The sequence below is a fragment of the Gekko japonicus genome, unplaced genomic scaffold (assembly GCF_001447785.1).
Source record: "Gekko japonicus isolate JY-2015 unplaced genomic scaffold, Gekko_japonicus_V1.1 scaffold165, whole genome shotgun sequence".
Taxonomy (NCBI): domain Eukaryota; kingdom Metazoa; phylum Chordata; class Lepidosauria; order Squamata; family Gekkonidae; genus Gekko; species Gekko japonicus.
In genome coordinates, this window is record NW_015163097.1 from 885,875 (window position 1) to 899,262 (window position 13,388).

At 43.4% G+C, this 13,388-nt stretch overlaps 1 protein-coding gene across 1 annotated transcript in view; it reads right to left on the reverse strand.

Annotated features, from left to right (window-relative positions):
• PDE6C (phosphodiesterase 6C) overlaps window positions 1-13,388 on the reverse strand; it is a 69,271-nt gene that overhangs the window by 14,771 nt on the left and 41,112 nt on the right. Inside the window, exons 10-15 of the mRNA XM_015406638.1 lie at window positions 11,483-11,626; window positions 11,022-11,090; window positions 5,194-5,340; window positions 3,699-3,806; window positions 3,482-3,591; window positions 1,880-1,967 (exon numbers count right to left, since the gene is read on the reverse strand). Of these exons, the coding sequence (XP_015262124.1) occupies window positions 1,880-1,967; window positions 3,482-3,591; window positions 3,699-3,806; window positions 5,194-5,340; window positions 11,022-11,090; window positions 11,483-11,626 (666 nt within the window). The remainder of the gene's footprint in view (window positions 1-1,879; window positions 1,968-3,481; window positions 3,592-3,698; window positions 3,807-5,193; window positions 5,341-11,021; window positions 11,091-11,482; window positions 11,627-13,388) is intronic.

Consider the following 13,388-nt stretch of genomic DNA (forward strand, 5'->3'; position numbering starts at 1 on the left):
AGATAAGCATATGGAGCAGAGGTCCATCAGTGGCTATTAGCCACAAGGTATAGCTAGGGGCTCTGGGGCAAGTGATGCTCTGTCATCTTGGTGCTTGGGGGGGTCAACAGTGGGAGGGCTTCTAATGTCCTGGCCCCACTGCTGGACCTCCTGATGGCACTGGTATTTCTGGCCACTGTGTGACACAGAGTGTTGGACTGGATGGGCCTTTGGCCTGATCCAACATTGGCGTCTCTTATGTTCTTATGTTCTTATGATACATAAGTCTTCTCTATTTATTCTATCTGGAATCATGTTAAGCAGATAACTTTCTGGGATAAGTTGGAGTTCTATATCTGTAATCTCTTTTATCAGTTCTTTGACCTTTTTCCAAAACTTGATTATTTTTTCACACCTCCACCAGATATGGTAAAAGGTTCCTATGTTATTTTTGCATCTCCAGCATGTATCTGAGACATTCTTATAACATTTGGATAGTTTATCTGGTGTCCAGTGCCACCTGTAAAACATTTTTACTTTATATGACGTAGCTCTTACTATTTTCATCGATTTCCACACTTTTTCCCACTCCTCGGTTTTTATTGTGTGACCTATATTCTGTTCCCATACTCTCATACAAGGTTTGGTCGCCGTCTCTTTCATGTTTTCCTTCAGTAGAAGGTTGTATAATTTTTGGATTTGCTTGTCCGCCGATGACAGCCAGATCTTGTCTAATTCCGACTTTGATTTTTCGAAGTTTGTTTTTTTATCTTTAACAAATCTTGACTGCAGTTGTATCTTTTCCCAGCTTGTGAGTTTAATATTCATTTCTTGTAACGTCTCAAATGTTTTCAGGTTCTTCTCTTCAGTTAACAGTATTTCATATGTTGCTTTTTTCCGTTTGTTAGTAATGCTGGCATTATAAAGGCTTCTAATGGCGATACCCACATTGGTACGTCTTTGTATAATTTTTCTTTGATTTTCTTCCAGATCTTAATCTAGGAGAACTGATCTTTGTAGTCTGGAGATTGGTTGTAATTCTGGGAGTTCTCCAGCCTCCACATGGTGGTCGGCAACCTAGGTGATCTGGATTTGGTATCTTCCTGCAAGGCATAATTCTAAACCTTGGGTTAATCCCTGTTTAAAATCCTGATTTCTAGGAGGCAACATTCCAGTTGCCCAGGTGCCCAGGGCTCTTTTTGTAGAAAAAGCCCAGCAGGAACTCATTAGCATAATAGGCCACGCCCAACAGCAGGAACTCATTAGCATATTGGGCCACATCCCTGACAGCACAGCTCATTAGCACAACCCCCATGTTACCAGAAGTGTGGTTATCCAGCCACACCCACCGTTTGCTTGTTATTCTGTTTACCTTGTTTGTTGTCAAAACCCAGGGCTTTTTTGTAGCAGGAACTCCTTTGCATGTTAGGCCACACACCCCTAATGTAGCCAATCCTAATGAGTTTGTGCTGTTGGGTGTGGCCTATTATGCTAATGAGTTCCTGCTGGGCGTGGCCAACTTGGGAGCCAGCCGGAACTCCGTTCCTGTGCGTTCCTGCCCAAAAACAGCCCTGCAAGTGCCACCTTTCCAGCATCATTGCAAACTGGAGCACGATTCAAGGCTTCTCAGATTAGGAAGTCTTCAGTCAGAAGGGAATTTAGGGTAGGGAGGTTGGAGACAGTGTGACAGCATAACAACGGACTGCATTTGTGCACATTCCCGAGAAACAGAGGTTTATCAAGCTACCTTAACTTAACTTAACCAACAAAGTCTTAACAAACAGTGGTAAACTTCAGCATTTTAGCTAACTATATGGGATAGATTTAAACTATTTAACTACAGTTAATAAAAAATACATTTTGCACAATGTAACAAGAAATAATCAAACAGACAACAAACCTCATCCTGAAGCAAGGTTTTACTGTACTCTAGATGGTGCCTTTCTAAAATGGAAGAGCCATGGAGTTTTGCCAATGGAGAAGATGACCTGTGTTTAAAATATATGTGTATACATAGTTTAAAATATTCCACAGTGCATAATTGTGAATCACGGTTATGTTTTTCTTCTGTCTTTCTTCAAGGGGCTAAGTCTATCATACATGGGTATCCCTGTTTCCACTTCACACCAGCCCTGTGAGGTATGTGAGGTTGAAAAAGAATGCATTGTCCAAAGCTTTTTGTGACCATAATGAGCTGACTTTATAGCTGAGCAGGAATCTGAACCCATGCCTCCTCAGTCCTAGTCCCAACACATTACTATACTAGTGTAGTATAGTTAGACACTACGTGGTCTTATACTCTGTAAACCTTATCAAACAATTTGAGCCCCATGTCTAAATTCATGCCCTTCCCATACTCCCTGACATTCCTCTTTTCTTTCCCCATCATTTTATATGCAGGAGGGAGGAATTGCAGGAATTGTTGTCTTTATGCTGCAGAGGCCTGTTGTGTATCACTCTGTATACATTTAAAACAAAGCACAAGTTTTTAAATTCAAGGGCAGCAGAAGTGGTCAAGCTCTATACTCCCCAGCTGCAGACTGACACACATTTCCCCAAGAAATCAAAGGAAGTTATCAATTTATGTATCCCTGTGTGTGTGTGTACACACATACACAAACACTACACACACACCTATACACAAAACTTGGATCCCACCTACAATTTCCACAGGCACAAGGATTTCCATCCACTGATTCATGCCTTACAATCACAGAACCACAGAGTGGGAAGGGGCCATACAGGCCACTTAGTCCAACTCCCTGCTCAGTGCAGGATCAGCCTAGACCATTCCTGACAATTGTTTGTCCAGCCGCTGCTTAAAGGCTGCCAGTGAGGGGGAGCTCACCACCTCCCTCGGCAGCTGATTCCACTGTTGAACAACTTTTACTGTAAAAAAGTTTTTCCTTCCCGCCCTTCATTTAAACCCATGATTGCGAGTCCTCTCCTCAGCTGCCAACAGGAACAGCTCCCTGCCCGCCTCTAAGTGACAGCCCTTCAAAAACTTAGACAGTAATCATGTCCACCCTCAACCTCCTCTTCTCTAGACTAAACATTCCCAAGTCCCTCAGCCTTTCCTCATAGGGCTTGGTCTCCGGGCCCCTGAACATCCTTGTCCCCATTTCTGCTTTCCTGCTGCTGCCCAAAATGCCCCTCAAAATGCTCCTTCCCTCTTTACTATTGACAGGATCTTCTTTCTTTGTCTTATAATATGAATAGCTTCCAATGATGTCTGCAAAAAGAAAAAAGAAAGGGGGCCAAAGTGACTCAAGTAATGTGGGGGCTCCCAGCCCATGAAACTGGAATCACCACTCTCCAGTGTTACTTTGACCCCACCTCAAACAGACTTCCTGATTGCAACCTTGTAAATTCCACCCCCCCCTCCAAACAATGGAATGCATTTGCTTCTATAACATGAGCAGCAACCGCTTGAAATACTTTCCCTCCCTGTACAGGAAGTGGAAAGTGCCCCCTGCATTACTTGTTAGTAGACAACACTTACTTCATCTGATACAGGTTGTTGGTGCCTCTGTGATCGATGTCATGGCAAAAAGCTGCAGCTACCATAGCAAAGGCTTCTAAGTCACTATAATATTTCTTTATTTTACCTGTCTATAAAGAGAAAAGTAGCTTTTTCACTTTTATGTCTGCATACATTTTATCATGTGCATTAAAATGAAAAGTAAATGCTGGAGTAGATCCATAGCAATACAATATACCATCAAGAGAGTAAACATGGTCTGCCCAACATTGAATCCATGCCGCCAGTTGTGGTAAGTGATATCGCGATACCCTTTCCTGACTGTATACATCCACCTTGTAAGTACCTGTCACAAACGAAAGACGCTTAGTTCTTTGTACTGCTGAATCTCATAAACACCATTTTAAAAAACACAGTTTCAATATCGTTATGAAAACTGGCCATTTAATAAAGCTGAGAATGGATGTCTGACAATTTTGTTCAGACAATGAATTTTGTTCAGACAATCCCCCCCGCACTTGTGCGTGGGCTCCCTGTCATTTGCTGGAGCTTGCTTTTTGGTGTAGGGGGGCCCCTCCAAATTAAATCCACCTACACACAACTAATCTAGAACACAGTCAACGAGTACATTTCCTACAGAAAAAGAATGGGAGCTATGCCAGAGCATTACTGGAACCCAGTTGCAGCCTACTTGTGGTGACACCCCCCCCCCCATCCAGTGTTTTCAAGGCAGGAGACATTCAAAGGTGGTTGGCTGTTGCTGGCCTCTTCCTTGGTGGTCTTCCATCCAGATACTGACAAGGGCTAATCCTGTTTAGCCTTCTGAGATCTGATGAGATTGGGCTAGCCTACGCTATCCAGATCAGGGGTATCTACTGCAGCAAAACTCTATCGCTGTGCTGGCTCCTGCCACCACATAGGAGAGTCATCTCTGGCAAACATAATACATGTCAAGAACTAACAGATCTTAGCGGTGGTTTAAGGCTGAAAGATGCACCTTAAACAGAGTTTGCTTTAAGCAATATTCATGAAGCAATGTTCATGTTGGAATGGTAAGGAGGAATAGCCTGGTCTTGTCAGATCTTGGAAGCTCAGCAGAGTCAGCACTTGGATGGGGGAGCACCAAGGAAGACTCTGCAGAGAAAGGCAGTGGCCAACCACCTCTGCTTCTGGCTTGCCTTGAAAGCCTCTTGCTGGGGTCACCATAAGGTGGTTACAACTTAAAGGCACCTTTAAATCCACCTACACACAACTAATCTAGGACACAGTCAACAATGTATTAATACATAATATTAATGAAATCCTATCTTGCATATTATGGTTGCTCAGGAATGCTCAGGCAAGTAAAAGCACTATTATATGATCTGGCCCTCAGTGTCTTACCCATTTCGGTTTACAAAAAGCTGTCTTTTTTTCATAGCTTTGAGGATCTGTCTCCATATAGCCCCCCCCCCCGAACCATCTTCATTTTTAGCTATTTGGGAGTGCATTTTGCTATATGTATAAGGTACGTTGCTCATGTGTTTATAAAGAAGCAAGACTGCAGTCCCTGTGTAGATTCCCACCAGTTTTAATTTCCACATCAACACTTAGGATTTGGTCTCCAGGATACCCTGAGCCAAAGGGTCCCACAATTTATATAGAATGCATATTAGAATATATAGATATGCAAAGAAGCTCTTGCTGTATCTCCTGTTTTCTACTTTATGAAAATAAGGCACAATAAATCTGACCTCTGCTGGAACTTTGAACTTTTCCACAACATTTAACTCAAAGAACATCCGAATTCCACACTTGATCAAGTCATATTCATCAACAGGAAAGTCACTGAAATGAAATTCATAAAGTTCCACTTCTGCTGGTTCAGGTAATTCCCCTTTCTGTTGAGGAACAAACAAAATCAGTCTGACACACAGCAGAGATTAGGCATGATCATTTAGCTGCTTTCATTTTTGTGGGTGTGGGTGTGTTGCCTTGCCAACCATTTAGGAAGAACACCACTGAGGACTCACGGAGCTCTCATGCTTTAAAGCGATGCTTCTAGCAAAATTAGTATTGCACACTAAGCTACTTAATACTTCCAAAATATTTTTAAAAGGGGAGAAATATAAACATATGCGTTTGTACAGCTATTGCTTCCTGGGGTGTTTGGAAGTGTTAGTCTGGAGGAACTGATGCACAGTTAGATTAGTCTGTAGGTTCCAGTTCACCGTGCAGTATACCTAAACAGCTCAATAAAGGCAGGGTTGCCAACTCCAGCCTGGGAAATTTCTGGAGATTCAGGGGTGCTACCTGGTGAGGGTGAGGTTTGGGGAGGAGAGGGAACTCAATGAAGATGTCTCTTCTGCTGCAGAATAGAGATGTGAAGGCCTGGGGGGGGGAACCCAGAAAAAATTGGGGCAAAGGACTTGTCCCCCCCACCATTTTTCTATTGGAAATTTTGAGGGGTACTGGGAAAAACCCTCCTATGAAGTATTGTATCTTTAGCATGAGTGAAATGCACATACACAGCTCTTAAATCCAACATGCATTTCTGCACCTAGAAGGATACCTAATCTTCATGAAGGGAGCATGCAGGGCTTTCATTGCTACTCAATTGTTGCATGCCTTCTGTTGTCCTTTTTAATGGGTCTTCCCTTGTGGACAACTTTTGCATCTCTACCTCAAACCACTATGACACACACAGAGTGGGTAACAAGTAATTTATTGCCCAACCTTGCTGGAGGGAACAAAGATTAGAAGGAGGTGGGGCAGAAACTCATGAAATATTTAAAGGAAAACTGAAAATTTTATTGAGAACTGAGTTCACTCTAGCCAGTAGCCACAGAAGGAAGAAGGAAGCATCTAGCTGGGACTACATCTATCTCTGCAGATACTATTATCGACCCTTTGCCTGACCCCTTTTCTAACCAAATACTACATTTTATGTTATATACCACAAAGCTTGTGCTTTCTATTCAACTCCTTTTTTACAATTTTTCAGATAGCAAAAATTAAGGTGCATGTGCTAAAGTAGCATAGGGTGCATCAGCTTGCAGTTCTCTCTCTCAAGTATTGGGTCTATTTGCAATTTTGCTTGTAGAAAACTAGGGCATAACTTTTAAATAATGAAATTTTATATGCTAAGTAAGTTATAAATGGTGCATTTTATGTTGTTAAAACAGTAAAATTGGTTTAACTTTGATAGGCTGAAACTTGAAAGGTGAGTATTGCATATGTTTTACTTTCCCCAAAATATCCATTTTGGTTTTAACTGGAGACAAATACTTTTATTTTTTCAAAGACCTGAAGGCAGCTTGAAAAAACTGTGTATAGTATATAATCTGTGTATAGAAAGAACTGTGTATAGTGCCGAGCACTATGGGATTCTCTGCTGTGTTATTGGCCACACTCAAAATATGGGGGAACATGTTGAGTATACAGAATGCACAGTAGAGCCCACTGACACTGGCATTGCAAACTGTGATAGTTTGCAACATGTGTGCGTGCGTGTGGCTGTGCAAAGCTAGCTGCAACTCCACCATGCTTTGCACAATTTGTATGGGGTCCTCTGTCAGAATTTGTATGGGGGAGGAGTCCTCTGGCAGAAGCTCTGGAGAGCTTTTTTAGTCTTGTGCTGCTACACTGAAAAAAATGGGGGGCATTTTCGCTGATGCCCTAGCACAGCTGCATAGTAACACTAATTTCCTGGCCTTCCTTGCAAATTTGCCAGGTTTTCTCTTTGTGATTTCCTAATTTGATCTGCACACTGGTCATAATCTTCACAGTTTTAGAGCCTGTCCTGTATGGAATTCTTAAGTTTGCCGGTTTTCAGAAGGTCCATGTGGCTCAGCCCCATTTTAATGTTAGGTTTCAAGAGACTGCCAAAATGGTTCCCTCCAAAAAACTTTGTTTACTAAAGCATCAAAGGGAAAATGTGTTCAAAGCTTTAGGCTTCCCATCCCAGTATCTCTTTCTCTTTACATCTCATACATACATTCCATGCGGACGATCCCCCCTCCTTTATTTTGTTTGCAGGCAGCACTAAAATCCTTTTTTTTTTGCACTGGGGACGCTGCTGTTTGCGTCCTCTCCAGTCCCCCTTTCAAGTCAATACCAGCAGGGGACTAAACCTCATGCTGCTCCTTTTGAGCATCCCCCCTGTCATTTTATTGTTTTTATGCAGCGATCCAAGACTAGCGATAGTCTCATGTCGCTAGACTCATGCCGCTTGTAAAAAAATAATCAAACATTTTAAAACGAGGGGAAAATGGAGTTTGTACACCAATGAAGATGGGAGGACGGTGAAAGATGAAGAGTGAGCAGAACGACCTTGATATGGGCAGGGGAGTGATCTTTGAGGGGCAGCAAGAGGATGGATGAAATCCAAGGGAATCTGTATGCTTCTGAATTACCTTTGACTTGGAAGTGAAACAAGGGGAAAATTGGCACAGAAGCACTCTCAGACAACCCAGGGAAATAGTGACCATAAAGTGAACTGAGTGCTGAAGGGAGGAAAATCAATGCAGAACAACAAACAAAACCCGACAGACATGCACAGTGAAAGTGAGGGAAAATACCCATGCATAATAGGGCTATGTCCTTGATCTGACGTGGGGCTCTACACAGCTGCTATATGTGTTAAAAATACTGGGAAGATTAGACTATAGATCTCCCAGTATCTCATTTCATTAGGTCCTTATTCTTGTTGGGCTTAATCTGTAGAATTGCAGGTTAGTTGATATTTATGAATTGCCACACTTAAGATGCCCAGTGTTGTATAGTAGATACAGTATTGGACTACAATCGGGGAAGCATGCTAAAGCAGCAGGTTTCAAAGAGCAAAACTGAACTGATGTTGAAAGGTGAAAGCCTCTCTCATTTTCTTGCATTGACCCAAGGCAAATGAAGGCTGCGATTTGCATTTTATAGATGGACAAAGATATGTCGGCTTCACCATGTCTGTTTGATTCCTATAACAGACCACAATTGTTTAACCTTACTAAATGAAATAGAAAATCCAACTATATTCTACACTAATTAAATCCTTCATCCAGGAGATATTTGGAATTCGCCACATTGTACAAAACTCACCTGCAAAGATTAACCATATGACAATACCTGTTATTATGATTATTATGCAATTCCCTTCTACATTTACTCTGGTCCCAGGTCAAGGACAGGAACTAATGAGTCCTGGAGCTACAGCAGTTTTAAGATGCAACACCTGCTTTATCCCATTAGCAAGCTGAGATTCCAAGCTTTCCAAGTGGATAGAACAGTTGTATGTGGCAGAATAAGAGATCAGACATTAAGTTTAAGCACCCTCCTGTTTTGGATAAATTTTTGAACGTTTCTATATATTTTTTCTTTCACACAGGGAAGCTTGGTGGAGAAAAATAGAGACGTAAAATTCAAAATGTCAAAATATTAACGTTCAAAGTTTTTTTAGTTTTTTCAGGGCATCGAAGGGTGGAACTCCATGTTATGGGAGACACACTGGTGAAAATGATGTTCATCTCCTCTGTTCCATAACATCCCCTTTGCTATGTACCATGTTGTGCATTTTCCTCCTTCCCTCCACATAACTGGCTGGCACTGCTGTAGAATCCCATACTGTCATGTCATCCCAACATGAAGTAAATGATTCGACATATTACAGAAGGTAAGAGCTCAGCCCATAGATACTATTTTTTGTGAGACATTTCTCCTCTGAACTTGAAATTCATTAACTTTATTGTTACTAATTCCAAAATCTCCTCTTACATGTATATGAAGCTATGAAAGAAGACACAGTGATCTGTGATGTTATAGCTTAGGGTGACCAGACCACAGCTGGCAGCCACTGAAAGGAATTGGGTGGGGGGACAGGGCCTGGCACGTCAGCATTTCTACATCACTTGCTGTAAAAAACAGAAGTGGCAGAACAGATGCTCTAGCACTGTGCTCTAGTCTGTGGTAAAAAACCATTCCTCCTCTGCCCGCCATTTCCTCCCACCAGTGCCTGAGGCTCTAGCAGGCAACAAGAGGGAATGTCAGGAGGCCTGGCATCCCTGTTATAGCTAGATTAAGGCAATATGGGCCACTTCATTATACTGTACTGCACATCAGTGATAATTTTATTACAAAAATATTACAGATGTGAAATTGCATAAATAAAAAAGTTCCTTAGTGGCTGAAATAATAATAATTATCATATGGCATTGTGTGTAGACTAGCCAGGAGATCCTAATATTGTCTGACAGCCGCAAACAAATAGTAATAATAAGAACCCCTATCAATGCTATTTGGTATCATTTAACTTCCTTCTATTTAACAGAATGCTTAACAGTGTCAGCTATGCTGCCATGATGGGGGGGGATTAATTATCTTCCTATTTGGGCCAGATGTTGCTTCTTTACTTTTGCTTCTGTACTGCTTGCTTATCAATGACCTTGCAGGTTGCTGGTGTAGTGTCTGGGATGCCTGGAACCATGGGAGCGCTTTCTGTTCCCAGCTGCGGCCTCTAACGGCCTGGGGACCCTTCTCTCGTGCGCGGGAGCCTGGCTAATTGGCTTATGGAAAGGGGGGTTGCATACAAATACCCTATATCCCATTATGCTTGTAGGACCGTTGCCATTCTTAACAGTGACTATGTTAATGCCTCTATAGCTCTGCAATAAAGTATAACCTTTCTGATAAGCGTGTACTCCGTTGTTGGCTGTGGAACCTGACAAACAGATAACTGCTTTGAGCCTGCTTGTACTGATCTAATGATCCTTGTAGGTGGTGGGTACTCCAAGAAGCCAATGTGATGCAGAGATTAGACTCAAATCTTTATTCTGTCATGAAGCCCACTTGGGAGGAGATATGGTTGCAATCTCCAGGTGGTGCCTGGAGTTCAATGTGAATCTCTGTAGTCTGGAGATCAGTTCAATGTGAATTACAACTGATCTCCAGACTACAGAGATCAGTACCCTTGGAGAAAATGGCAGCTTTGGAGGGTGGACTCTATGGTGTACACCTATACTATGGTGTACCATAGAATATAGGAAAGAATTAAGGCCCTCTCAGGCACTGGCCCCCAAACTATAGGAATTTCCCAATCCAGAGTTGGCAACCCTAGGAGGGGATCCTGAACCCCAAACCTCTGACAAACTCCTCCATTGCACAAACCGGTTCATGATTCATGGAGTTCGGCCTATCCAGAAATGAGCTCTGAAGGCATTTAAATGCCTTCAGAGCTTACTTCTAGATTTGGCCGCCCAACTGGAAGTGAGATCTGAAGGCATTTAAATGCCTTTGGAGCCCATCTCCTATTTGGGCCAGCCCAAGTGAGCTCTGAGTTCCAAAAGCCTTTATAGAACCCCAAATACTAGCTGTGGCCCTGTTGCACAGGTTTGCCTATTTGCAGTGGGCACAGCCCTTGAAATACTGGTCTATGGAGAAAAAATGACCTACAAATCAGAATTACCACATGTAACGGCAATAAAGTAAACTATATTCTCAGAGCTGTACCCTAAGTATACATCTAATTCCTGTAAAATGTGAATTCTTTTGACATTGTGGGATAATTATGATCTATTGGTGTTTTGCTACTCACCAAAATTCTGAGAAGATCTTTCTCGTCACAGTCTTCAATGCATTCTTGTTCCAGTTTTTCCTTGTATGGCTAACAACAGAAGTCCAAACAACAGTGAATTGATCTGGCAGTAAAAGTAGGGTTGCCAAATGGGGCCGGGAATCCCCCGCTTTGGTGCCCCGATTTTCGACGCGACAAAATCGGGCCCGGGGGAAACCCCACCCCCGCATGCATGTCACCCGGATGTGACGTTGCACGCTGGGGGCGGGGCCACAGCTATTTGAGGGGAAAACATAGAGTTTTCCCCTCAAATGGCTGTGGCCCCGCCCCCAGCATGTGACGTCACATCCGGGTGACGTAGATATAGCGCGCGCGCGCGCACCATGAGATACCCGGGAGTCCCCCGCCGAGGAGGTAAGTAACATTTGGCAACCCTAAGTAAAAGTCAGGCATAAGTGCTGTAGAAGTGCAAAGATACTCACCAATATGGACTCAACTTCATCAGAGTTGGCTTTTGTCTGGTACATCAGCATTTCCTGAGCAATGTCTTTCCTGTTTTCAAGCTTATTCATTTTGTCATATGTGTCAGTATTTAAAACAGACCATCCAAGGAACTGTGTTAACATCTGGAACAGTGCAAAGAACTGTGAATACTTAGGTACCTCAATTCACCATATGTGTACCTACATTTTTGTTTCAAGCAATTTTTATTTATTTATTATTTCAATTTATATCCCGCCTTGCCGGACGAACTGGCTCAAGGCGGCTTACAGACATTAAAATACAAAGCAATAAATACACTAAAATTCACATAAGCAACGTAAAATACTATAAAAACAGTACAAATGATGGCGGCATTCAGTATACAATTCCCTGATGGAAGGCAATCTCCAGCAATATGTCACCAGGGCCACGATGTTTTCAGGTGGCTCATTCGTTAGTGGCAGCTCCTAATCGAAAGCCTGGTGGAAGAACTCCGTTTTACAGGCCCTGCGGAACTGTAAAAGGTATCGCAGGGCCCTTATGTTCTCCGGGAGCTCATTCCACCAGTGTGGAGCCGCCACTGAGAAGGCCCTGGCTCTAGTCATGGCCAACCTGGCGTCTTTTGGGCCAGGGAGAGTCAAGCGGTTTTGTGCCCCTGACCTCAGTGCTCTCTGGGGCACGTATGGGGAAAGGCGGTCCCTCAGGTAGGCAGGTAGGCAGGCTCCAGACCATATAGGGCTTTAAAGGTCAAAACCAGCACCTTGAAATGGATCCGGTAGGCTATTGGTAGCCAGTGCAGTGCTTTCAGCACAGGCTGGATGTGGTCCCGTATAGAGAGGCCCATTAACAGCCTTGCTGCCACATTTTGCACTAGCTGCAGCCTCTGGATTTGAGACAAGGTCAGCCCCATGTAGAAAGTGTTACAGTAGTCTAATATCGAGGTGACCATAGCATGGATCACTGTTGCCAGGTCGTTGCGTTTGAGGAAGGGAGCCAACTGCCTAATCAACTGTAGATGGTAAAAGGCTGCTTTGGCAGTAGCTGCTACCTGGGCCTCTATTGTTAAGGCGGCATCCAGGAGCACTCCCAGACTCCTAACCCTCAGTGCTGGCACAATGATGTGAAAATTGAAATGTGACATTTGTTGTAGGAATTCTAACAGAGAAGATTGTAGTGTAAGAAATGAAGTGAGACAGATGTACTTTCCCCCCTCTATACTGAAGGACCTCTCTCTAGACCACATTGGTGGCTCTGCCCTAAGGTGCTAGGATCACCAGGCTGCTTGATGAGCTCACTCTGGAGCTGGCCACATAGAACTGTCCATTTAAGAAGCAGTCGTCTGTTAAATCAACTCCTGCTACCTTCCATGAAAGTGATTGTCTCTCTACTTGTGTTCCTGGATTGTTTTGCTCATATGGAGACTGTTCTGAGCACCTCAGGGTGATCTTGCTGGTACTTGGCCTGTGCATCTCAGTGCACTGCAGGAGTACTATGTGTAAATGTCTTTGCCGCATTCCTAAATTGCCTTCTCCTTGCAGTGTTGGTGTATCTGGCTTGACATTTGCCATGAGCTTTCTTGGGGGCAGAAAGAGGTGAGCGGTGTGAGGTGGAGTTGGTGTGAGGGAGTGGTGATGTGGTGGACATTTCTTCAGGTTTATGAGGGAGGCACGCATCAAAATGGCTCCTAGAAATGTCCTTTACTATCTCCCCATAACCATTCATACCCTGGCCCTGCTCCTACACCTGACAGACACTGGCCTGTCTGGTGTTGGGGGGGGGATTGTATTTAAAGGCATCAGGGAGGCTGGGCCAGCAGCAATGCAAAGGCAATCCTGCTGAGCAAACCTCCCCAGCAGCTCTAAGCATCCCACCTCCTCTCCTACACCTGACAGGCAGCTGCCTGTC